The sequence below is a fragment of the Monodon monoceros genome, unplaced genomic scaffold (assembly GCF_005190385.1).
Source record: "Monodon monoceros isolate NGI ecotype Baffin Bay Population unplaced genomic scaffold, NGI_Narwhal_1 Super_Scaffold_17, whole genome shotgun sequence".
In the NCBI taxonomy this organism is placed as follows: domain Eukaryota; kingdom Metazoa; phylum Chordata; class Mammalia; order Artiodactyla; family Monodontidae; genus Monodon; species Monodon monoceros.
This window is the reverse complement of record NW_021703773.1, coordinates 11,442,324-11,468,430: the sequence shown is the minus strand read 5'-3', so window position 1 is coordinate 11,468,430 and position 26,107 is coordinate 11,442,324. Positions and strand designations below refer to the sequence as shown.

The window sequence follows — 26,107 nt, the reverse complement described above, 5'->3', positions numbered from 1 at the left end:
CTTCCCCCTCCTCCCTTTCCTCCCCTCCTCCCCTCCTCTCCTCCTCTCCCTTCTCCCCTCCATCTCCTCCTATTGAATTACCAAAGGGAAGAGGAGTGTTCATTCACCTGGGCTATATTTTTGGACATGTATTGAAAAATGATTCCTGTCTTTTTCTACTCTGTAAAAGCCTTCATTGCTGATACATTTTTACTTGTACTTAAGCTAAATACTTTAATGCTGGTTCCTCACGTTTGTTATCCTTTGAAGTGCCCTGCATATGGGCTCTTGAGAATAGGTATAAACAAAGCAAAACAAAACACCTCAACTTACTTTTAAAAATTTTTAATTGAGAGGTGCACACGTTAATCTAGTTCTTTTGTATTCACATATGACATTTGAAATTGCTTGCTAGAACAAAAAGCAATATATGGAACATAAATCCTATAACACAACAGTTTCTCTAAATACTAATACTCTAGGTGTCAAATTGCTTTTGAAATGACCACAGTTACCTGAGATTTAATCATGTGTCATATTGAGCAATACCTGAATCAGTAGTAATGCTGGCAAAGGTTGGAAGGGCTGTAATGCAAAAGAAAAAAAAAAAAAAAACTTTGCTAAACAACTTGAAACTACTTTTTTTTTAAAAAAAGGATTATATATATATATATATATGTTTTCAGTTAAAAATTAAGTCTGTATATATAATTCCTTCTTTAATTTTCAGTTAATTGGCTAACTGCCAGCCCCCATCACATTGGTAAGATGGTTCCTCTGTACGTCTGTCTGGTAACTTTTGAGAATTATAAAACAAAACTAAACATTCCTGGAGGGTAGAAACCATTTTTCATCCCACTTTATATCCACACTCCCTCACCATTTGGCAAGTTGTATTACACAAAGTAGGTACTTGTTACATTTCTGCTGATTAATTTTCATCTTGGTTCTTAAGGTAATATAAAACCAAATTTTTTACTTTTTTTCTAGGCAAACATGTATCTAGTAATTTTATTTACATATGATAGAATAAATATTGAGAAATAGAGAAGTACAGAGTTCCATAATTTAACTGTCAGAAATAAGAATTTGCTGTTTCAGTGAGAGTGACTATTTTTAAATAGAACTAGAATTTAATAAGATGATACCATCACAATTTAATTCCCAATTATGTGGATAATTTTCTTCCCTTCTCTGGGAAGAAGGGAAACCAGAATTTATGCATTATTGATAGTCATATATTTATAATGTAGCCAATCACTCGAATTCTCCTTATATTCCTGAGACATAAGATGTTCTAGAATCATTTTCTGAAAACTTGCTCTGGTAATGACAGTCATTATGAATTTTGGCACCCAAAGGAGACTATATGAAAAATCTTAAGACAGTTGCATACCTTAACTTTTACTGTACTTTTCCAATACAAATGATCTTCTAATGTGTTAATACCTAGTATCAAGAAAAATGTTTTGAATTTTAATTGTATTTTTTTTAACCTTTATAAGGAATCAAAGATCTAATTTTGCTGTGTGGCCGGATTTTCTTACTGCTTACTCTCCTTACATTAATTATTTCTGTGACTACCTCATGGGTTAACTCGTTTAAATCTTCCCAAGTTTATCTGAAAGGTAAGTTTATTGTTTATGCTACCCTTTTATACTTTTCTACCGAAATTTCTTTCCTTTATTTATTCTAGAACTTTGCACAATAAGAATCATTTTACCATTAAATTGTGCTGTGTAATTTCAAGGTAGAGTAATCATTACAACTTTAGTTACAATTTTGGATAGGCTATAAATCCCAATATTTTTATGAGAAATTATACTTTTTTCTTGTATATACATTTGAAACTATAGCATTTCTGCACGTTTGCTAATTTTAAATTGTCTGTGTGTTTGTGCATCTTAACTGCTGTTTGGTACGTACAGCTTGTAAACTGTTCTACAAATGGTAAATATATCTATCGTTAAGATTAAGAGTTAAAGATAATTTATTTTTCATTCCATTCTGGCAGTTTTTATTTACGCACTTATATCGTATGTATAGTTAAGTGCTCTTAATTTTAGGAAACCATGCTTGTTCTTATTTTTGTTTTGTTTTGTGGTAAGTAAAAGTTGCGTTAGAAGCCTTTTAAAAAAATATCGTAGTGACTTCCCCGGTGGCGCATTGGTTAAGAATCCGCCTGCCAATGTAGGGGACACGGGTTCGAGCCCTGGTCCGGGAAGATCTCACATGCCATGGAGCAACTAAGCCGGTGTGCCACAACTACTGAGCCTGCGCTCTAGAGCCCGCGAGCCACGACTACTGAGCCCGCGTGCCTAGAGCCCATGCACCGCAACAAAGAGTAGCCCCCACTCACTGCAACTAGAGAAAGTCTGCATGCAGCAACGAAGACCCAACACAGCCAAAAATAAATAAGTAAATAAATTTATTAAAAAAACAAAACAAAACAAAAAACAATATTGTAGTTCACCTCAGAACAGATGAATCCTGAAACTGATGTCTACTTTCTTATATCCTATTAGAAAGAAGCTTGCCAATAGTGAATTTGGTGCATTATGTTCTGTTTTACTGTTTATTTATTTATTTAAATTTTATTTATTTATTTATTTATTTATGGCTGCATTGGGTCTTCGTTGCTGCACGCGGGCTTTCTCTAGTTGTGGTGAGCAGGGCTACTCTTTGTTGCAGTGTGCGGGCTTCTCATTGCGGTGGCTTCTCTTGTTGTGGAGCCCAGGCTCTAGACGCTCGGACTTTGGTAGTTGTGGCACGGGCTCGGTAGTTGTGGCTCGCGGGCTCTAGAGCGCAGGCTCAGTAGTTCTGGTACATGGGCTTAGTTGCTCCGTGGCATGTGGGATCTTCCCGGACCAGGGCATGAAACTGTGTTCCCTGGATTGGCAGGTGGATTCTTAACCACTGTGCCACCAGGGAAGCCCCATGATTATTCTTGAAGTCTCCTCACCAAAACTGTAACACACAATACATGTCAGAGAATTTTAGTTTTCAGAATAGACCTTTTCTTACAGAAAGAAATTTCTTGCAGATTTCCTTGTTTCAACTGTCTGTGTGTATCTCATTTTCATTATTTGAAAAATACAGTCTGTTTTTTGAAGGCTTTTCTCTCCCAAAATGTGAAGATCTACAGAAGATTTTCAGAGAAAATAACATTCAACGTACTGATACTTGGGAATTAAAAAGTACTTATATGTTTTGATGTCTTAGAAGAAGAAGAGAAGAATGAGAAAAGGCAAAAACTTGTGAGGAAAAAACAGCAAGAGGCACAGGGTGAAAAGGTAAAGCATACGTTTCAGAGAGTATATAAAGAGAATACAAAAATGTCTGGGGCATTTTAAATTTAGGTCTGTTGCTTTATGTGTTTGTGTTCAGATTTTTTTTATTATTGAGGTCAAATTCTCATGACATGACCATCTTAAAGTGTATAATTCAGTGGCAGTTAGAACATTCACAGTGTTGTGCAACCACTACCCCTGTCTAGTTCCAAAACATTTTCTTCACCGCAGGAGAAAACCCCATACCCACTAAACATTTATTTCCCCATTCCCCACTCCTTCCATCCTCTGGCAACCAACAATCTGCTTTCTGTTTGTATGGGTTTATCTATTCTGAATATTTCATACAAGCGGAATCATATAACATGTGACCTTTTGTGTCTGGCTTCTTTCACTTGCATAATGTGTTCTGGGGTTCATCCATATAGCATATATCAGTACTTCTTTCCTTTTTATGGCTGAGTCATATCCCATCGTATGGATGGATCAGAATTTGTTTATCCATTCACTGATAGACATTTAGGTTGTTTTCACCTTTTGGCTATTGTGAATCGTGCTGCTGTGAATATTTTTGTGCAAGTATTTGAATACCTGTTTTCAATTCTTTGGGGTATATACATAGAAATGGGATTGCTAGCTCATATGGTAATTCTATATTTTAACTTTTTGAGGAATTGCTGAACTATTTTCCACACTGGCTATACCATTTTGTATGCCCACCAGCAGTTTCTGAGTGTCCCAGTTTCTCTGCATCCTCACCAACATTTATTATTTCCATCCCTCACCCCTCCAGTACTCATCATAATGCATACGAAGTGGTATCACATTGTGGTTTTGATTTGCATTTCCCTATTGACTAATGATGTTGAAATCCTTTTCAAGTGCTTGTTGGACATTTGTATATCTTCTCTGGAGAAATGTCTGTTTAAGTTCTTTGCCTGTTTTTAAATTGGGTTGTTTGTCTTTCTGTTATTGAATTATAGGAGTTCTTTATATATTCTGGATACTAAACTCTTATCAGATATCTGATTTGTGAGTATTATCTCCCATTCTGTGGATTGCTTTTCACTTTTTTGTTATTGTCCTTTGATGCACAAAAATGTTTTTAGTTTTTTTTTTGTTTGTTTGTTTGTTTGTTTTGTGGTACGCGGGCCTCTCACTGTTGTGGCCTCTCCCGTTGCGGAGCACAGGCTCCGGACGCGCAGGCTCAGCGGCCATGGCTCACGGGCCCAGCCGCTCCGCGGCATGTGGGATCTTCCCAGACCAGGGCACGAACCCGTGTCCCCTGCATCGGCAGGCGGACTCTCAACAGCTGCGCCACCAGGGAAGCCCAAAATGTTTTTAGTTTTGATGAGGTCTAGTTATCTATTATTTTTGTTGTTGCTCACGCTTTTGGTGTCATATCTAAGAATCCATTGCCAAATCCAAAGTCATGAAAATTTACCCCTCTATTTTCTTCCAAGAGTGTATAGTTTTAGTTTTTATATTTAGGTTATTAACCTACTTTGAGTTAGCTTTTGTGTATGGTGTGAGATAAGAGTCCAATTTCATTCTTTTTCATGTGGATATCTAGTTGTCCCAACAGCATTTGTTAAAGAAACTATTCTTTCCCCATTGAATAGTCTTGGCACCCTTGTTGAAAATCAATTGGCCGTAGATATATGGGTTTATTTCTGGGCCCTCACTTCTATTCCATTGCTTTATATATATATATGTATCCTTGTGCCAGTACCATACTATTTTAATTACTGTAGTTTTTTAGTAAGTTTTGAAATCAGGAAATGTGAGTCATCCCACTTTGGTTTTCTTTTTCAGTGTTGTTTTGGCTGTTGAGACCTGTTGCAATTCCATATGAATTTGAGAATTGGCCTTTCCATTTCTGCAAAAAAGGGCTGTGGGATTTTGAGAAGGATTGCACTTAAATCTGGATATTTCTTTGGGTAGTACTGACATTTTAATGATATTAAGTCTTCTTTGCTGCGAGGAGTATTGGCATCTTAATTCTTGCAATCCATAACCATGCAATATCTTTCCATTTATTTCTGTCTTTAATTTCTTCCAACAATGTTTTGTAGTTTTCAGTGTACATAGCTTTCACCTTCTTGGCTAAATTTATTCCTAAGTATTTTATTCTTTTGGTTGCTATTATAAATGCAATTGTTTTCTTAATTTTCTTTTTTGATTTTTCATCACTAGTGTATAGAAACACAAATGATTTTTGTGTGTTGATCTTGTGTGCAGCAATTTTACTTATTTTTTATTAGTGCTAGTGGTTTTTGTGTGTGGATTCTTTGGGATTTTTAATGTATAAGCTCGTATAATTTGAGAATAGGGATAGTTTTACTTCCTCATTTCCAAAAGTGATGTCATTTATTTCTTTTTCTTGCCTTATCACTCTGGCTAAAACTTTAAACAGTGTTGAATAGTAGTGATGAAAGTAGGCATCCTTGTCTTATTCCTGATCTTAGAAAACTTTTAATCTTTCACTATTGAGTATGATGTTAGCGATGGATTTTTTTTCCTAGATGCTTGTTATGTTGAGCAAGTTCCCTTCTATTCCTTGTTTCTAAATAGTTTTATCATGAAAGAGTGTTGAATTTTGTCAGACGCTTTTTCTTCATCAATTCAGGTGATCATGTGGTTTTTTCCCCACTTTGTTTTATTAATATGTATTACATTAATTGATTTTCTTATGTCAAACTCTCTTGCATTTTTGAGATAAATTACACTTGGCATTGGTATATACTCCTTTCAATAAGCTGTTGGATCAGTTTGCTAGTATTTTGTTTAGGATTTTTGCATCTGTATTCATAAGGGATATTGGTCTTTAATTTTCTTGTAGTGTCTTTGCCTTGCTTTGGTATCAGGATAATGTTGACCTCATGGAATGAGTTAGGAACTGTTCTCACCTCGTCTGTTTTTTGGAAGAGTTTGAGAAGGATTGGTGCTAATTCTTCTTTAAAGGTTTTATAGAATTTAGTGGTGAAATCATCTGGTCCTGGACTTTTCTTTGTTGGGAGGTTTTTTTTTTTGCGGTATGCGGGCCTCTCACTGCTGTGGTCTCTCCCGTTGCGGAGCAGAGGCTCCGGACGCGCAGGCTCAGCAGCCATGGCTCATGGGTCCAGCTGCTCCACGGCATGTGGGATCTTCCCGGACCGGGGCATGAACTCATGTCCCCTGCATCGGCAGGTGGACTCTCAACCACTGCGCCACCAGGGAAGCCCCTGTTGGGAGGTTTTTAACTACTGACACAGTCTTATGTTAGGTCTGTTGAGAGTTCCTATTTCATATTGAGTCAGTTAGTTTAGGTAATTGTGTGTTTCTCAGAATTTGTCCATTTCATCTTGGTTATCTAATTTGATGGCATACAATTGTACATCTTTATAATCCTTTTTATTGCTGTAAGGTTGATAGTAATTTCCCCACATTCATTTCTGATTTTAGTTGTCTTCTCTTAGTCAAGTTAAAGTTTTCTGGAATTTGTTGATCATTTTAAAGAAACAATTTTTGGTTTCATTGGTTCTGTTGTTTTTCTATTCTATTCTCTGTTTATCTCTTCCTTATTATTTGCTGCTGTGTGCTAGCTTTGGGTTTAATTTGTTCTTTTTCAAGATTTTTAAGGTGTAAAGTTAATGATTTGATATCTTTTCTTCTTCTTTAATTAGATATTTACAGCTGTAACTTTACCTCTGAGCACCGCTTTTGCTACATCCCATCCAAGTTTGGTTTTGCTAGCTAGGAATTGCATTTACCATGGATGATTATCTAACAGTTATTTTCGTGACCTTGACATGTCAGGTAGCATTTGGGCAGTTGCCAGATTGATGATTGACCTTTGTAAAAGAGGAGACTCATCGTGGACTTTTACCTAAATATTAAAAACACAAACCCTTTACAAAGGCCTAGGTACAAAGGCATTAAAATTTTGACATCTACCACTTGTTTTTCTGGTGAGCAGATTATTCCTTTTTTAAGTAAACAAGTGAAGGCTGAAAGAAGATCCCAAGAGTAAAAGCCTATATATTTGTTAGGGGGTGGGAGTAGTTACTGTTCAATATATTTGTAACTACCCTGATCTGAATTCAGTAGCAAGGAAAGTGTCCTTGCCAGATCTTTTGTAAGAAGTTCTCTCGTAAATATTTGAGCTTCTAATGTTTAATGTTATTTCCTGTGGAAGTTACTATTCATTTTTAAAGATTTGCATGTGAGATGGATTAGTTAACTATAATTCCATCTATATGCCAATTATATACTAATTGGCATCTGTAATTCCTGAGGGTTCAAAAAAAAAAAAAGTTGGGATTCTTCTGTTTGGCAAAAGTCTAAAAACTTTAACCCTCTGTCTTCTCTCTTTGGACAAAGGGAAACTAATAAATCAGTATCTCACAGTGTATCTGTGTACATGGTGAAGTGCCCAGCCTGGGCAGACATGTGCCTGGTGATGCTAACATTTTTGAGTCTTTGGATTCTAAAAAGGTGACTTTTCTCCTCAGACACATTATTGATAGTTTGATTTGGTATAGAATTACAGGTTGAAAATCATCAGAATTCTGAAGTATTGCACCATTAGCCTCAAAATTCCAGTGTGGTTTTTCAGGTTCCGTTTTTCTGTTTGTTAGTTCTAGTCTCCATTTTTCGCGTCGGAGGCTTTCCTTAATCATCTGGTAATTCTTGGCTCCGTCCTTTCAGTTTAAGAATCGTACACTAAAAGCTAACTGATGGTGTCAGTATTTGTAAAATTTCATCAAACTTTGTGTTTTACTTCAAAGAAAAAGGAAAATCAAGCTAATTGGAATTTCTGTGTATGGGAGCAAAGCTTGATGGGTTGTCTGCCGATATAGGGTAGACACCAATTTAACTGTAGGGTTACTGAGGAGTAAGTTAGCTTTGTCAGTATCTCCGGGTTTCTCTTTTGCAATTCACCTCCTCTAGACAATGCATCTCCATTCTCCCAGGTTGGGTGGGGGTGGGGGGGGGCGGGGGGGGCGCTGTTAAGGCCTGGCTGCCAGCAATCTGAGTCAAGTTGGGAAGGGCTGGGGAGTGTCACCTTCCAGTGGGAGCATTTTCATGTGCTCTTTCTGTTTTAGTTTGCATTCCTGCCCTCCACTAGGCCTGGATCTGTGACTCAGCAGCCTTTCTGGTTCATATTCCCAGAGAATAAACCTTCATGCCTGGATGTGTGGTAGAGTAGTGGGTCTGGGGGTCCAATAACTCTTTTATAATTTTCCCCCCTTTTCTCTAAGAAACTCAGATGCAAGGAATTGGAATAGTCCTAATCCTTGGTTCAGTACAAACTCATTGTGAGACAGGCTGGGACCTGGGACCCTTTACTGCAGTTCTTGCCCCTGGACAAAGCAACAGAATCCAAAGAAACTATAAGGGACTAAAAATAACAGCATGCCTGTGCAGTGAGACAAATTATGAACAATAAGATACAAAAAGGCCAAAATCCAACTGCCTCTCCTGAGGTGCCAGGAGCAGAAGCAGGGTACTGCTCGTGACCCCTGCACACAGTACCACCATGGGGGTGGGCAGGCCACCTAAGCGCCCCTCCAGGCCTCCCCTCACCCTATTTAAGGGACCAGCTCACCCCCCTGCCCCAGGGAGTGAGCAAGGGAACCTGCTACTTGTTCCCGCTCCCAGGTGCTGCAGCAGGAGTCCCAGTAAAACGTTGCCTGAATTTCTCATCTGGCTTCTTACCAACTCTGTTGATTAGAGTCCCAGAACTCAGGTTGGTAGCACTTGGCTGATGCATGGTTTCCTCCGACACCCCCAATATTAGCTCTGCCCCTCAACCTGTGTCCCCGCCAGGGAACCTGGTGTCTCTCTTCCTGAGCTGTTCCAGTCTGTGGCGTGCACGGCTGGCTTCCTGTTGCTGTCATCCTTTGCAAGCACCTAGGTTGCAGTTTTATCACTCAGATCAGTTATCATTCCTCTATCTGTCCTTACATATAGTGGTTTGGGGGTTATAGTGTTTCTCTGTTTTTCATTGGTGATGGAATTAGGGTTTCTGTTTCTTGTTCCCTTGGTTGTTTTGGGGTGATTTTTCAAGAGGCAGGGGAGGCAGAAATAATTTCACTCTGTCATCTTAAAACCAGAATCTCCATGTCTTTTGAGTCTAAAAATATTTTCTACTTTACCATGATCGAGCAACATTTAATTAATGCTCTTCCAAACCAGTTCATGCCTTAGGCATCATGCCGTGAGCAAACAGCTTTGGGTTTAAGTTCCTGGAAGTCAAAGGCCTTGTCCTCTACATCTTTGTATTCCAGCCCCTCGTAAATTTTTTGTTGCATTGAAAACACATTAAAGGATATATAGGTACACTGCCATACAAGCAGAAGTGTAGAACATTTGTTTTTATTTGCATTAAACACGAATGCAGATTTTTAGAGAGTGATGCAGAAGTGGAGGATGTTGCTTTTTTGGCAAAATTGAATTAGTGTGAAAACACCGTTTCTTACTTGGTTCTTATTTACAACATTATAGACAATGTAAATAAGATCTTAGGAATGTTAATGTATAGTAACACCACCTAATTTATGTTTTTTGGAACAGGCCAGCAGATACATAGAGAATGTTCTAAAACCACACCAGGAAATGAAATTGAAAAAGCTGGAAGAACGCTTTTATCATATGACGGGTGAAACCTGGAAGTTAAGCAATGGTCATAAACTTGGGGTTAGAAAATATTATATTTTGAATTCTGCTACTGCTTATGTTTTCTTTAGCATGTATTGATTTTTAAAAAATTACAAGTGATTAGTCCAGTCTATTTTTAGGAGTCTTTATTTATAATGATTGTATATCAGTTTTTATTTAGCATATTAGTATGTCACATGTGTTTAAGTGGTTTTTGATGTCTAAAGAGTATATAACTTAGATCCTCGAAAAGCTCTAACAGAAGGCAGTCTTTGAGAAGACTGTTGACCAAATCACATCTTTCATTTGAGGGAATTCAGATCTCTAAGGTATTATAAGCTCTCATAATATTCATCATGTTTAGCTTTGTTTTTTTAAAGCCAAATTGACCTTTGACTCTTTTTTCCTTTGGCATTGAGTATGAATTTTGTCATTTGCTAATGGATGTTTACAATGTTAAGTTTTCTTACAGAGAAAAAAAGGCTATTCATAAAGGAATTCAGTTTTAGAACTGGCCGCAGACTTTTTGTGTAAGATCCTTTCTGTCCCAAAGACATTTTTGTTTGTTTTGTTTTGCTTTCTGTTTATACTGCACCTTTCACCATTTTGTAAAGAAAATGATCCAGTAGAGGTAAGCAGGATTCTGACAGTGAAGCAGAGTGTTTGTGTTCATTTCATAATGGTAAATACGTCATAAAACATCAAGCGTGGGTAATAAAATTAATGTGAAAGACGGCAACATAAAATGCAACTACTCTATGTAGTGACTTCACTTCTGAGTTGCATTTGTCTTCTGTTAGTTTTGTATGTTAGACGTTGACAGCGTGACCTTAGCCTGCCACGTTTCTTTCTGAAATGGTCACGGTGTGAATTAGTCATTCTGCCCCTTGCTTTTAGGCTATGTCTCCATGGTACTACTAGTATATATTTTAACCTAATTAATGGAGACAAAAGAAAGTCAGGGAGCGAGTAGACTGTTGGTGTTATGACCTGAGACTCTAGGAAGGAAAGTGTACCCATTGTTGATCCAGCCCCTAGTTTTGCAGTGAGGCGGCTTAAGTTTGGCCAGTTAATTGTTCAGGATCAATCTCTCTCTTTTTTTTTTTTTTTTTTTTTTGGCGGTACGCGGGCCTCTCACTGCTGTGGCCTCTCCCGTTGCGGAGCACAGGCTCCGGACGCGCAGGCTCAGCGGCCGTGGCTCACGGGCCCAGCCGCTCCGCGGCATGTGGGATCTTCCCGGACCGGGGCACGAACCCGTGTCCCCTGCACCGGCAGGCAGACTCTCAACCACTGCGCCACCAGGGAAGCCCTAGTATCAGTATCTCTTGACTCCCATGCCCCATGCTCCTTCCAACAAATTCTCTTAGGATAAAGGAATGGGGTAAACAGCCCACCAAAATGGTGCCCATTTTTAGTTTGATAAAGAGAACTTTTCAAAGGTCAGTACATATAGAAGAAAGGCATTATTGAACTAATAAGTATATATTTGAGACTTTGACATTTAAGTGAATTATCTTGCTAAGGAAAAGGTTTTAATAGATAATAAAAAGTAATCTTTAAGATTTCTGGAATAAAATCCTATCCCTCCTAAAGTGATTAATTCAAATGGAAGATCAAAGTTTGAATTTGAGAGCTAAAATATATTTATATATAACAAGATACTAGGGCCACACGCAGCTATGGAAGTATTGCCTGGTCACGTGCATAGACCTGTGTTTTTACACACATGTTCTATTTTCACAGCCTTTTAAAGACACAGTCTCTTGCACTGCTTTGCTTCCTTTACTGCAGGGAGGAAAGGATATTCAGGTTTTCTTCTTTCTTCTTACTGAAAAACTTAGGGGTCAATTAAAATGGAACAGTCCCTCTCAGCCTTGTACTATCAGAGGGAGCCCCAGAGCTGGATCAGGGTGGTTTCTATGAGATGTTAGTTAAGTTCCATGTGTTTTTGGTCTAAGGAGATAATGCTTTAAATTTCTGGGTCTAATAATGACTTAATTATATATTTTTTACTGAAATGCCATCAGGGTAAAAGAAATAACTATTGTGAATAGAATAAAGTCGATAGAGAGCATCTCTTTAGAACTTGTCTTGTTTTTGACCAGGGTCATGAAGATTTGGTGCTTGAACGTGAGAGTCGAACATCTTCTGAAACATCAAACAGAGAAGCAGCAAAGAGACGGAACTTGCCTAAGCCTGTAACCAAAGTTTCACCACCCGCTGAACAGCCCACGCAGAAGGAGGTTCATTACTTAATGCCTGCTCACTGAGCTGTATCCGCGTGCAGTAAGAGTATTGTTCTGTGGGTGAAAGTGTTATACCGAGGGAAGATTAGGACTGGCTTTTAATCCAGATGGTGTCTCCATCTGGATTCATTAAGCTTCAGCTTCATTAAGAATCACTTTTCCTGTTTAATATTAATGTTCTGAGCCAAACTTTAGAAGGAATCTAGGAAGCTAAATGGTGATAAATTTAGAAAATAGTTCTCTTTGAGGAAGTAATTAAATTATATAGAAATGAAAAGTATTATGTTTACTAAGGGAAATATTCCTATGGGTAGGTAAGACACAATGAAGTCATATTTAGTGAGTGGCTAATATTATTAACATGAGTGTAGCACTGTTCTCAGCGGCCCTTCTAGGGAATGAGTTAGCAACTGTTCACTTTGGAATGATGCCCAGGTTTATCAGTCCTTTTTTTTCCCTCAAATCTTTAATCCCTAGGTTGACTATGATTTGGAGCTGGTTAAGGTTGAAATAAGTCTGTTTTTATTGAGTCTTAGGGAAAGCTAGTAGGCTATCCAGTCCCTAAAAGTAGTTTCTAACATATTGCTTTTCAGTCTGAGGTTTCCTGGTCCCTTCATGGAGCTTGAGAGTAAGAATCAGATCATTGAACTATGTCTAACATTTAGTCCATAGGACTAATTAAAATTTCAAGATTCTTTGCTTTTTGTTAATAGCACAGATTATCTCATGCTGATGGTAACCTTCGGTTGACCGTCACATATGCTTTTTATACCAAAGAAAAACAAATGGTTTATTTAATAAATGCAGTTAATGTTTGTTAGACAAAATGTTATAAAACATGGAATCTGTGGTATTAAAAAATAAAAAGCATCCCTGGAGGGGAGGTGAAATTGTTCATAACAAGTGTTTTAATGAGAGAAAATGGTCCGTACATCTGTTTTTTTAATAGATTAACAGAAATAGGGAAACATGAGTAAATCATGAAAGCAACCGAAGTGAATGGTGGTTATCCAGTCCCCTAGAAGATGCTGGTGAAGAAAAATAAATATGCACTCATCTTACTGTGTATATGTATGAACCAAAATAATTTGGGGGTCTTATTGAACTTAATTAATATTTACCCTCTGTTTCTGTAAATAGTACATTTTTGTCTAATGTCTTGGAACATCATAAACACGGAGTTCTTTAAATGTGTATAGATTGGTAGCTATCGTCTCAAATCCTGCTTTTATGATCTACTGTTAGCACAAAGTTGCTTATCCAAAAATGTTCATTAAGTGAGTCTCATTCTCACTGTAAATGTTTTATAAATATATATTAAAAGAAAATATTTCATTAACGATATGTCCAAACACTATATCGAAAGGAACTCTTCATGTTGAGGTTATTTTTTTCTTCTTCAAACTGTTTACATTCCTGTTACTAAATACTTACCTTTTTTTAGGTTCTTGATTTACCTGAGGAGCCTCCTGAAATAGCTGAAGAAGTAAGCTTATTTTTTTTCTCTTTGAAAATTAAATATATTTTCTATTTTCTTTAATATCAAGTAAGTACATTTTATCTAAATTTGGGTTTAGATGGGAATTCCCTGGTGGTCCAGTGGTTAGGACTCGGCACTTTCACTGCTGAGGCCTGGGTTTGATCCCTGATCGGGGAACTAAGTTCCCACAGGCCGTGAGGTGTGGCCAAAAAATAAATAAATAAACTTGGGTTTAGAGAGGAGAGACAGCACAGTGCTTATGTGATTGCACTATGATTAGATCTTGTTTTGAATATGGGATAATATCAAACTCCTCATCGCGAGTCCTATTTTGGAAGCCTGCTGTCTGCCGAGCTTGTGTTTCAAAGCCCTCCCACTTCATCAGGCAGAGATAGGATACTTGGGCTTTTCCAAAACTTTAGGTCAGCAAATGAGTTACCTATTAAAACAGAATCAAAATAGGCAGATGACTTCAAATTGTAGTTTTCCCCGTAAAGAGAAAATGAAGAATGCAGCTACTTTGTAGGTGTTAGAATTGAAGGCTGGTTTGGTGTTTGCACAGCGGGGTTGGACTGAGCCCCGCCCCCTGCACTGAGCTGCCCTCTGCCCAACTTTGTCATAATCTATGCTGCCTTCCTGCGGTTGCCCAGCTCAGTTTCAGACAGTCTCTAATGTACGGGAACATGTGTCCTTAAAACCACGAAGTGGCTTAGGCAAAGGAGAGCTGGATGGTTTTCCATTTCCTGAGGCTCAGCAACTGTTACACTCCCTGAAAACCATTTTTGAGGCAGCCATGAAAGCCATAGGAGGGTCTCTTTTTTGTCAACACATTTGCAACATTTAAGTTTAGTATTTTGGATGTCTGAGGAAAATCTGAAAGTCATACAGAATTAGAGACAATGAAGTGTGCGATCAATCCTCAGGAGAATCACAGTCCCCGGGAGAAACTCAATTTAAGGAAAAACCAAACGTCTAATTCCTCCCTGTTACACCCATCAAATCCATACCCATGACATGTTTGTCCTGAGCCTCCTGCACCCTCACCTCTCCTTAAGCTCTGGGTTGGTATCCATAATAAACACTTACAATACAGGAGTGATTAAGTACAGCTCAGGTTGACAGGGAACACCTTTTAAGAAGTTACTGGGGCTTCAAAGCACATGATGTTACTCCTACAGGAGTCTGTCACCAAAGGTGATGATAGACATCAGATTGTTGGTGAATCCTTTGAAATTGTACCTTTTTGTGATTATAGGTAGAAGGACAGTGTTGTTCTTCAGAATCTCAGGTCTGTGCCCTTTTAGGAGACCTCAAGAGACCTCCACCCAGAGGCATTTGATGTTGCTCTCCTCTTTATAAGAGTTATTCATAGTTATTCCACTTTGTTTCTTTTCTACCCTTTTCCCATACTGGGTAGATGACATTTTGTGCTACACTTAGTAAAGTGTATGTCAGAGTAATGGAATTTTAGAGCTGGAATGAACCTAAATGAGATCTCCTCCCGTCTCCTCACTTGAAGCTGAAGCCATAGGCAGGAGTTTCCAAGGTCCCTGCTGGGAGAGCCCTGGCCCTCTGGCCATGCCAGAACTTTTCCTTTATTTTTGCTATGAGCAGTACTATCCCTATTTTCTTCTCCCTGCTCCTGTTTGCTCTTCCTCTGGCTCTGCTCTGATTTTTGGTCCTCTTTGCTCTTTTTTTGGTTAATAAAGTCAACAAAATTAAGGTAAATAATTGTTACCTGAAAATCACATGTTAAATGTATGCACCGTATATATAGTATATATATAGTTAAATGTACTGTGTATATATATATATATATATATAGTATTAATGAGGTACAAGCAACTTTATATTATGTAATGAAGCTTTATGAAGAGTGCTGCTTATATATAGCTGATACTGGTTGATACTTTTACAGTGTATTCTACACTAATCAAGAAAAGCAAATAAGTATTGGAAGATTTTGATTCTCTTAGAATCATCATTGGGCAAGGCATTTTCCACCTGTGCAGCTGCTACTGCTCAGATTTCTAAGAATTCAAAGCATAAATTCCTAATTCCCGCTAACCATTCACCAGCCATTAGTTTTACCTCCTTGGATGAGTCTCGGTGTCCCAGTCCCTCTTTCAATAACGCTCCTGTTCTCATTGACCTTGTTATCCTACTCTTGATCTAATGACCTGTTTCTGGGCAGTTAGCCTGGTCCCTCTGGACATCTGCCTGGCTTTTCCCCTCCCTTGTGGTTGACTGTTTCCTAATAGTGAAAGTAGACCTTAAGTGTGGAGTGTCATCGTCATCATCAAAGTTAAAAACAAGAAAAAGAAAGCATTCTAGTTTTAGGGAGTGTACCTTTCTAACCCATCCTTCACCCTATCACCCTAAAGAAGTGTTTTCAAAGTTAAAAAGGCACACTTGGAGTAGGCAATAAGTGCTTTGCCACAGTTACCCAAGATTTTAGGATGTTTGTAAGGCATGTAGTCATATTGTTTCTGGATTTCTGCAAAGTACCATTTTGTATTTGGCCAACTTTGCAACTTTGCTCTGGTATCATAATCATGATATATCATCATACATAAAGCTTGCCCTGGGGCTTCCCTGGTGGCGCAGTGGTTGATGGTCCACCTGCCAATGCAGGGGACGTGGGTTCGTGCCCTGGTCCGGGAGGATCCCACATGCCGTGGAGTGGCTGGGCCCGTGAACCATAGCTGCTGAGCCTGCGCGTCCGGAGCCTGTGCTCCGCAACGGGAGAGGCGACAGCAGTGAGAGGCCCGCGTACCGCAAAAAAAAAAAAAAAAAAAAAGCTTGCCCCATCATAACTAATATATTTTAATCCTCAAGCTACACAACTATTTCATGAGTCCATATGTAAAAGAATAATTTCACTTTTAGGAATACTGGAGGTTATAATTTTCAAGAAATTCTCTATTTCCTTATTAGTTAGGCCCATTAAATGTGTGGTGTCACCCACAGAATAGAGGGACATTTTTTTTTTTTAATTTCTATTGGAGTATAGTTGATTTACAATGTTGTGTTAGTTTCAGGTGTACAGCAAAGTGAATCAGTTATACATATATCTACTCTTTTTTTAGATTCTTTTCCCGTATAGGCCATTGAGAGACATCTTTTTTTTTAATATATGAATTTTATTTTTTTATACAGCAGGTTCTTATTAGTTACCTATTTTATACACATCATTGTATACATGTCAATCCCAATCTCCCAATTCATCACACCACCATCCCCACCCCCTGCCACTTTCCCCCCTTGGTGTCCATACGTTTGTTCTCTGTGTCTCTATCTCTGCCTTGCAAACCAGTTCATCTGTACCATTTTTCTAGATTTCACATATAAGTGATATTATACGATATTTATTTTTCTCTTTCTGACTTACTTCACTCCGTATGACAGTCTCTAGGTGCATCCATGTTCCCGCAAGTGACCCAATCTCTTTCCTTTTTATGGCTAAGTACTATTCCACTGTGTATATGTACCACATCTTCTTTACCCATTCGTCTGTCCATGGGCGTTTAGGTTGCTTCATGACCTGGCTATTGTAAATAGTGCTGCAATGAACACTGGGGTGCATGTGACTCTTTGAATTACGGTTTTCTGTGGGTGTATGCCCAGTAGTGGGATGCTGGGTCATATGGTAATTCTATTTTTAGGTTTTTTTAAAATATGGAACGCTTCATGAATTTGCGTGTCATCCTTGCGCAGGGGCCATGCTTATCTTCTCTGTATTGTTCCAATTTTAGTATATGTGCTGCCGAAGCGGGCACTATTTTTAGTTTTTTAAGGAGCCTCCATAATGTTCTCCATAGTGGCTGTGAGGGACATCTTTATAATTCTTTGTTGCTCGGGAAGGGACTAACATTCATTTTAAAGGTTATCAGAACAGAATGAAGTTTTCACTCTGTGTGTGTGTGTGTGTGTGTGTGTGTGTGTGTGTGTGTGTTTCTGTATATGTAGTAGCTGTGGCTCTATAATAATGAGCCATATGAGAAAATTCCTGTTATAGTGGAAGCCTGCTTGGACTTAGGAGCAGACTAATAGATGAGTGAACTAATAACTAACATGAATTTCTGATAAGGGAGTGGGGAATCTGAAACATAATGCAATTCTTAAGCATTATACCCTGATTTTTTTAAGTGCCTGTTATGTATTTCGTATTACAACTATCCATAGAGTTCTAAAATAATACAGTAAGATTTTTTTAAATGAGAGGGAGAATTAACTCATGGTAGTCTAGAATTCACAATGGAATAGTTACCATATGTTACTCTTCTACTTTTAAATTGAAAAGACAATAAGTATAGAATTTAAGATAATTGGAAAATAGTTTTGTAAATCATCATATTGTTACCATAATACCATAGCAACTATTTTCATTATTGTATGCTATCTTATTTCATTCTAAAGGGAACTACATTTTAATTATTGCTGCTACTTTTCATTTAGATTTCATTTAATAATCTGTATTTGGGACAGTGATTTACTTTCCAATTTACACTGTGCCCAGGCCTTTTACCCATTCATAGGCCAGTCCACTAGACTGTCAGTAATCTTAGGAGAAATTGGACACCCACCTTTCACAGTAATTGTAATAACAGAACAGTAGCTGGGTTTCAAACAACGATAGTTCATTTCTCTTAAGTATTTAATCATAATAGAAAATGTTAACTCACTGTATTTTTTTTTAATTTAAAAAAAATTTTTTTTTTTTTTTTGTGGTATGTGGGCCTCTCACTGCTGTGGCCTCTTCACTGCCGTGGCCTCTCCCGTTGCGGAGCACAGGCTCTGGACGCACAGGCCCAGCGGCCATGGCCCACGGGCCCAGCCGCTCCACGGCACGTGGGATCCTCCCGGACCGGGGCACGAACCCGTGTCCCCTGCATCGGCAGGCAGACTCTCAACCACTGTGCCACCAGGGAAGTCCTGACTCACTGTATTTTAACCTTAGTTTTTCTTAAAGCATTTGGCTTTAAGTATCCTATCAGAGCATTAAAGTTTGAACAAAACCTCACTGTAAAAGTTAAGTTTTATTGTTTCTAAAAATAAACATAATTGGCTTTTAATCAGTGATTGTTAGTTTGTGATTTCTTTGTTTTATTATAAAATTTTCTTTAGTAGAAGTAGTGACAGAGCTAAAGATTGCACTGATTTGGGTATGAGTCAAACACCTTACCTACTTGAATAGAAATATTTTCTAACATGGCTTTCCTGAAGGGTGGCGGGTGCTGCTATAACACCACCATTTCTGCAAACTGTGCTGCCAACAGAACTCCCAGGACAGTTGGGATAATGTTGACCATAGTAAAGGGTTTCCTAACAGTAAATAACGAACATCAGAATTAATAACTAAATCGTCATCTTTTCTTGTTTTTAAGTTGAAGTATAGTTGATTTACAGTGTTGTGTTAGTTTCTGGTGTACAGGAAAGTCAGTCGGTTATACATATATACACGTATTCTTTTTCATATTTTCCGTATGGTTTATCACAGGATTTTTTTTTTTTCTGGCTTTATTTATTTATTTTTGGCTGAGTTGGATCTTTGTTGCTGGGCGTGGGCTTTCTCTATTTGCAGCAAGCGGGGGTTACTCTTCGCTGCGGTACACAGGCTTCTCATTGCAGCAGCTTCTCTTGTTGCGTAGCATGGGCTCCAGGCGTGTGAGTTTCAGCAGTTGTGGCTTGCAGGCTCTAGAGCGCAGGCTCAGCAGCTGCTCTGCGGCATGTGGGATCTTCCTGGACCAGGGATCGAACCCGTGTCCCCTGCATTGGCAGGCATATTCTTAACCACTGCGCCACCAGGGAAGCCCTATCACAGGATATTGAATAGAGTTCCCTGTGCTATACAGTAGGACCTTGTTGTTTATCTCTTTTATATAGAGTAGTTTGTATCTGCTAATCCCAAACTCCTAATTTATCCCTCCCCTTACCTGCTTTCCCTTTTGGTAACCATAAAGTTTGTTTTCTATGTCTGTAGTCTGTTTCTATTTTATAAGTTCATTTGTATCATACTTAGATTCCACATACAAGTGATATCATATGGTATTTGTCTTTCTCACTCCACTTAGTGTGATAATCTCTTGGTCCCTCTCACTCTTTTCTTCTTAGAGTGTCCTTTAATATACTAGCACGTTGCAGGCTCTTTTTAGCTGTTTAACTCTTTTATCAGAGGAAAGATGGTGGGGAAACTCAACATGTAAAACGGACAAAGCTGCTCCCAGGAGGAGGGTCTCCTGCAGCCCCAGCAACCAGGACCGGCTCCAGGCTTGTCTCTCATTTGCGCACATGATGTAGGCATGGAGCACAGCCTACAGTGTTGGAGTGAAAAGGGTAGTTTTTTGTTTCCTTCCAGTCTAGTGTTTGTCTTGTCTGCAGACTCTGAGGTGTCCCTGGATCTTCTTGGTTTGGTAGGTCACTTTCAGAGCCCGGCTGCAGTCTTGATGTTGTCTGGCAGACAGAAGCCTTGCATCTCGGTGTCCTCTCTGGAAGGCTCTGTCACTGGTCTCCTCAATCAGTGGGAAGATGTTTTTCAGGTTTAGAAGAATTATTTCTGTGTTTAGGGTGAATTTTATCTGGACCTTAATTTTTGTGTACAACTCTCAGAGCTAAATTCCTACAAAACTTCTTGTGAGCTCTTAGAACTGTGTACAGGTGTTTCGTAGGAGTAGTGGTTTTGGAATTGCAAAGAGCAGTGGTTGGAATTCTCATTTGAACATTTTTATTCCTCAGGTCGTGACTGTTGCTCTTCGATGTCCAAGTGGGCGTGTCCTGAGGAGAAGGTTTTTTAAGTCTTGCAGTTCACAGGTGAGGAGAATCATATTTGGAGAAATTTTTTTTTTTTTTTTAAAGAAGATGTTGGGGGTAGGAGTTTAGTAATTTATTTATTTATTTTTGCTGTGTTGGGTCTTCATTTCTGTGCAAGGGCTTTCTCTAATTGTGGCAAGCAGGGGCCACTTTTCATCGCGGTGCGCGGGCCTCTGACTATCGCGGCCTCTCTTGTTGCGGAGCACAGGCCCCAGACGCGCAGGCTCAGTAGTTGTGGCTCACGGGCCTAGTTGCTCCATGGCATGTGGGATCCTCCCAGACCAGGGCTCGAACCCGTGTCCCCTGCATTAGCAGGCAGATTCTCAACCACTGCGCCACCAGGGAAGCCCTGGAGCAATATTTGTGTTGAATTTGGCAATAGTTTATTCCCATGCAGGGAGGAGGTGTTATCAGTTGTCTGTACCCCCATCAGGTGAGGATAAATGGGATTTTTTTTCTTTTTAAATTTATTTTTTGGCTGTGTTGGGTCTTCGTTGCTGTGTGCGGGCTTTCTCTAGTTGCGGCGAGCAGGGGCTACTCTTTGTTGCGGTGCACGGGCTTCTCATTGCGGTGGCTTCCCTTGTTGTGGAGCATGGGCCCTAGAGTGCACAGGCTTCAGTAGTTTTGGCGCATGGGCTCAGTAGTTGTGGCTCGTGGGCTCTAGAGTGCAGGCTCGGTAGTTGTGGCACACGGGCTTAGTTGCTTCGCAGCATGTGGGATCTTCCCGGACCAGGGCTCGAACCTGTGTCTCCTGCATTGGCAGGCAGATCCTTAACCACTGGGCCACCAGGGAAGGCCTGGTAAATGGGATTTATATGTACTCTATGTGGAAGAAATTTGGAGAATTAGGTATGCTGAGCCTTCTTGAACTGTGATTTTTGCATTCAGATTTTTTTCAGTTCCTTTTTTTTATTTGTTTTTTGTTTTAATTACATTTTCACAGCTTGGTGGGTAAGATGCTTTCAAAGCTTTTGGAAGCAGGTGGTATTAACTTTGTTCTTATTATCCCTGATGGATTATTAACGTAAACCCCATTGCTTGTATGTAGTTTTCAGGTCATTCTTTAAAGCTTGTTCCTTTTTGTTCTAATAGACTTCTTTTTTTCTTTTGAAAACAATACTGTGTTCACTAGCAATAATTTGAAAAATATAGAAAAGTAGAAAGAAATTTTAATCTGCAGTCTGGCACCAAAGCCAATTACTAATATTTGGGTGTATTTCTACTTTTAAGTGCATTTGAACATATTATGTGTGTGTTAAAAATTTCTGTTATTATTTAACTAATTTTCTATCCTTACTGTTACATTTAACCTTCTATGTCAAGAATACTATAAACCATAATAGAAAATACTGACAGATTTGACTACATAAAAATTTTTAAATTCTATAAAGTTCATCAAGTTAAAAATTTGGAAAAGTTATTTTTTTCTATAAGGAGCTTATGTAAATCAAGGAAAAGAAATACCTTAGTGGGCTTCCCTGGTGGTGCAGTGGTTAAGAATCCACCTGCCAATGCAGGGGACACAGGTTCGAGCCCTCGTCTGGGAAGATCCCACATGCTGCGGAGCAACTAAGCCCGTGTGCCACAGCTACTGAGCCTGCGCTCTAGAGCCCATGAGCCACAACTACTGAGCCCACGAGCCACAACTACTGAAGCTTGCACGCTAGAGCCTGTGCTCCGCAACAAGAGAAGCTACTGCAACGAGAAGCCCGTGCATCGCAACGAAGAGTAGCCCCTGCTCACCACAACTAGAGAAAGCCCGCACGCGGCAACAAAGACCAAACACAGCCAAAAAAAAAAAAACCTCAGTGGAATGTTAGGCCTCACTTAGAATCAGAAAAATGCAGATTAAAATGGATACCGTTTTCTACCTATCAAGTTGTCAAAGATCAAAAAGAATAGTACCCAGTTTTGGGCAGTGTGTGCAGAAAACAGGGATTCTTATTAATTGTTCATGTGAATGTAAGTCAGACCACTGTTTCTGTGGGATAATTTATCAGTATATATTTTAAAATACATCTTTTGGCCCAGTAATTCCATTTATGAGAACTTATTCTTTGGAAATAAGACAAATGGTCAAAGGTATAAGTGTTTATGGAAGGATTGGTTAAAAGAAGGCATATTCATGTATTGGAAAATTATGGCACTCTATGACATAGTACACATTTATTACATGGAATATCAGTAGGTACATGGATGGTGGTAGAAGTCAGGGATTATCTATAATTGATACACCACCATCCCCTGGGAACATTCTATCATTCAGCTTTCTTCCTAAAGCAACAAACCATCCTTTAGCAGGCATTATTTTTAGGCAATAATAAGTGGAAATTTGGACAATTACTAAGGGAATCTTCATGAAAGGAAATGTGACGTTTATAGGGATGGCCCATTGAATACTGGGTTATCAAAAGGCAGAGTCTCTGGGACGTGGACATGTCTGTTGTGACAGTTCCTGGGTGATTTCGATGTGGACTGTTGGCTTAGATTATAATCTAAATGACTTTTTTCCCAAATGCTAACCTTTTGTTCTTAACCTTTTTATTGGATAATCTTTCCATTCCTGTTTGGTTGGGGCTTTCCTAATTGTTAAATGCTTCTGCTGTCTGTAGGTGCCAGTAGTCCCTAGGCCTTCTCTGAAACAACAGGTATTAAAGGTCATTCACATCTCAAAATTCATGGCATGCTCTTTTCCTTTAAACTCTTGAAAGTTCCTTTGAAAGGTATGAAAGTTCTGTTTCATGACTCCTAGGGGCATGGTTTAACAATGAAAGAATCGTAAAATATTATGGTGATCTAGAGGGACACAATTTTGTACAGTATTTGATAACTAAGCTTTTTATCTTTTAGGTCTTGTTTGACTGGATGATGAAAAGTGGGTACCACACATCCCTATACAGCCTTTCCACTTCCTTTCCCAGAAGGGCTCTGGAAGTGGAGAGAGGCTGGTCACTGCAGGACGTAGGAATAACTGTGGATACTGTACTCAACGTGGAAGAGAAAGAAGAGAGCAACTAGTTAAGAAATGCGAACCACCTGTTCTACATGAAATCAGTTATGCCATGACCTTACAGGACAATAAAGGATTCACATTAAAATCATGCCATACCTTGATTGCACTCAAGGCAGTAAACACTTTAATGTTGATCTCCATGGAAATATATGGACATAAAGGATTAGAAAAGGACTGCTCTCTGCATATAATAATTTTTGGAGTGTGCCATCTTACAGTGTACCAAATGAGAACGAGATAGAAATATATACAGTAAGGTGCTCGTTCATTTGTATTTTTGCTAGCTGATGCCATTTGTCAGTTTCTGCCTCTTCCGTCTGTTTTGCCACATTGAACATTTCACAGTTCAGCCAAGCTCTTTAAAGTCTTATCAGCCGGAATGTTTTTTCTGCTGTAATTCTAGAAATTAAACTTTGAAGGCATGTCAAAGCTCTTTTAAGGCTTTAAAGTTCTTTTTGATAGTAAACATTGTATGTACTAATGTTAACTAATGTTTGAGGTTTATTTCATTTTGTCTTGCACTGAAGTGTAACATTTACAACATTCCAGGTGGATCAGTATTTTTAAAGATAAAACAATGAAACCAGTGTAGGTGAGTTTTTAAAATATATCTGGTCATTTCATTTCCCTGCTTATACTCCTGTAATGGTGCATCCACGCACTGTAATGCCAAGTCCAAACTCCAAGGCTGGTATAAAGGCTCTTTGTTCTAGCCACGCCCTTTCTCTTTCCCATCTGTCTTAAGGAGTCAGTTTAAGTTGGCTCCTCTGTGTATTGCCCTTTATTTAATGCTCCTTTATTCCTCTTCTGTAGAATTTATTACATGTATTATAGCTGTGTTTTTGTCTTCCTAAATATATAATTCCTTAAAAGCAAGGATTATATCCTTTTTTCCCCTTCAGAAATACCTAGTGTCTAGTAATGCTTCATACAAAATGTTTGAAAATAATAAGTTGTCTCAACCTTTACCTTTTTTTGTCTCTGGAATATTCCACATTGAAAAAGATGAAAAAAATTCTGATTATAAATTAATTATAAAAGCATTGGGAAACCAAGTTACAGAAACAAAAATAAAATCACCCATAATCTCAATAGCCAGAAATAAACATGACTGACATTACGATTCTGCTGGTCCTGCCAGACATTTCTATGCTTACGTGCCATCGATTAAAAAAAGAACAAAAGACCTCATATTTTTAGACATTTTGGAAAAACCGATTACCAAGTAATTACGCTACTTAGGAAATGTGATAGCAGGCTCTGAGGTGGTCCCCGCTGATCCCTGCCCCCTTGGCTGCCACATCTTGGTGTGCTCTTCTCCCTCATTGTACCAGGGTTGGTCTGTGCAGCCAATTAAAGTGAACAGAAATGGTGTGTGTCACTCTGAGATTAGGTTATACAAGACTGTGGCTTCTGTCTCGGTGTCTGTCTGTCCGGTCACTCACATGGGGGAAGAAGTCGTGTTGCGGGCAGCCTCCTGGAGAGAGGCCTGTGTGGCATGGAACTGAAGCTTGCCAACAGCACCGGGGCTTGTGCAGTTATGTGGGAAGTGGACAATGGAGCTAACGAATTAAGAGATCTAGCTAAATATATTCCCAACCAGATTATTGAAAATACCAGTGGTTTCTTCTTGCTGCTTATAGTAAAATGTGTGAGCAAAGAGAGAAGTTAAAGAAGGGACTTAAAGAGGAACCAGGCTCACTGGTTTGCAAGATGCCAAATAATGCAAAATTAAATGCCTTCAGAGTGAAGATTAAATCTAGAGCACAGTCTAAAGATTAAGCCAAGAGTGTAAATGTAAAATCCCTTGTTAAGATCTGAGACAGATCAAAGGTGATGCCTCAGAATAAGACTCACAGATGATTCAAAGTTTAAAAAAATACATCAGCGGTAACCTGGCCAGCTTGGACTGAAAGAGAGAAGTGAAAATGAAGAGAGGCCTGTGGACCCCCCAAATTCTGCTGGGAAGCAAGCTGAGAAAACGGCTTGGCTCGGTTGTAAACCTGTCCAGTAAAAGAATGACTCGGAAGGTGAGTCCGAGGCCTCCGAAGGCCAAGTCAAGAGCCGTTGGAAAGTCATTTTCTGGCAGGAGGACTGAGTTCTAGTCAAGGAATTTCTAACACTTGCCCTGCTGGATTTCAGAACTGCTCACCAACCAGTAACTTCTGTGTGCTGTTCATTTTCTGTCTGAGCAGGAATCATGCTGTCTGAGCAGCATTTATACTGGGCAAGGGGAGGGGGAATAACGTTTCTATTCACAGGCCTACAGATCTGGAGGAACTGCTTGAGAGCTGGGCTTACGAGCTACATATACTCCCGTAGTTCCATCTTCACCTGGACCTGATTTAGGTAAGATTCTGGACTTGGAGCTGATGCCGTAGTGGGTTGAGACTTTTGTGTCCCTTGGGAGGGGGTGGGCTGTGGAGCCAGCCTCCCAGATGGCCCCAGTGATCCCTGTGTCCTGGTGTTCACGCTGTTCTTCCTGCTGTTCCCTCCTGCGATGTACCAGGGTTGATCACAGGAGCAACAGAATTAATCGGAAATAATGATATGTCCTTTCTTCGGTGAGATTACAAAGGACAGCTGCTTCTCTCTTGGTTCTCTCTGTCTCTGTGTCTCATCAGTTACTCTGACGGAATCATGCTGT

The 26,107-nt window shown here is 39.2% G+C and overlaps 1 protein-coding gene and 1 non-coding gene across 3 annotated transcripts in view; one reads left to right on the top strand and one right to left on the bottom strand.

The window, feature by feature from the left end:
• The window catches only part of UBXN8 (UBX domain protein 8), a 27,714-nt gene extending 2,022 nt beyond the window's left edge, over nucleotides 1-25,692 (top strand). The window contains exons 2-8 of one of the 2 annotated variants that reach the window (XM_029226649.1): nucleotides 1,485-1,607; nucleotides 3,202-3,272; nucleotides 9,828-9,950; nucleotides 12,017-12,154; nucleotides 13,602-13,643; nucleotides 20,373-20,447; nucleotides 23,298-23,878. In XM_029226649.1, the coding sequence (XP_029082482.1) occupies nucleotides 1,485-1,607; nucleotides 3,202-3,272; nucleotides 9,828-9,950; nucleotides 12,017-12,154; nucleotides 13,602-13,643; nucleotides 20,373-20,447; nucleotides 23,298-23,465 (740 nt within the window). In that variant the 3' untranslated portion in view covers nucleotides 23,466-23,878. Of the gene's footprint in view, nucleotides 1-1,484; nucleotides 1,608-3,201; nucleotides 3,273-9,827; nucleotides 9,951-12,016; nucleotides 12,155-13,601; nucleotides 13,644-20,372; nucleotides 20,448-23,297 lie in introns of both variants that reach the window. The other variant, XM_029226650.1, reaches the window with a different exon arrangement.
• Nucleotides 17,310-17,416, bottom strand: LOC114897711. The gene has a single exon (XR_003794240.1). It is a non-coding gene; the product is annotated as a U6 spliceosomal RNA (small nuclear RNA).
• Nucleotides 25,693-26,107: the final 415 nt, after the last annotated feature.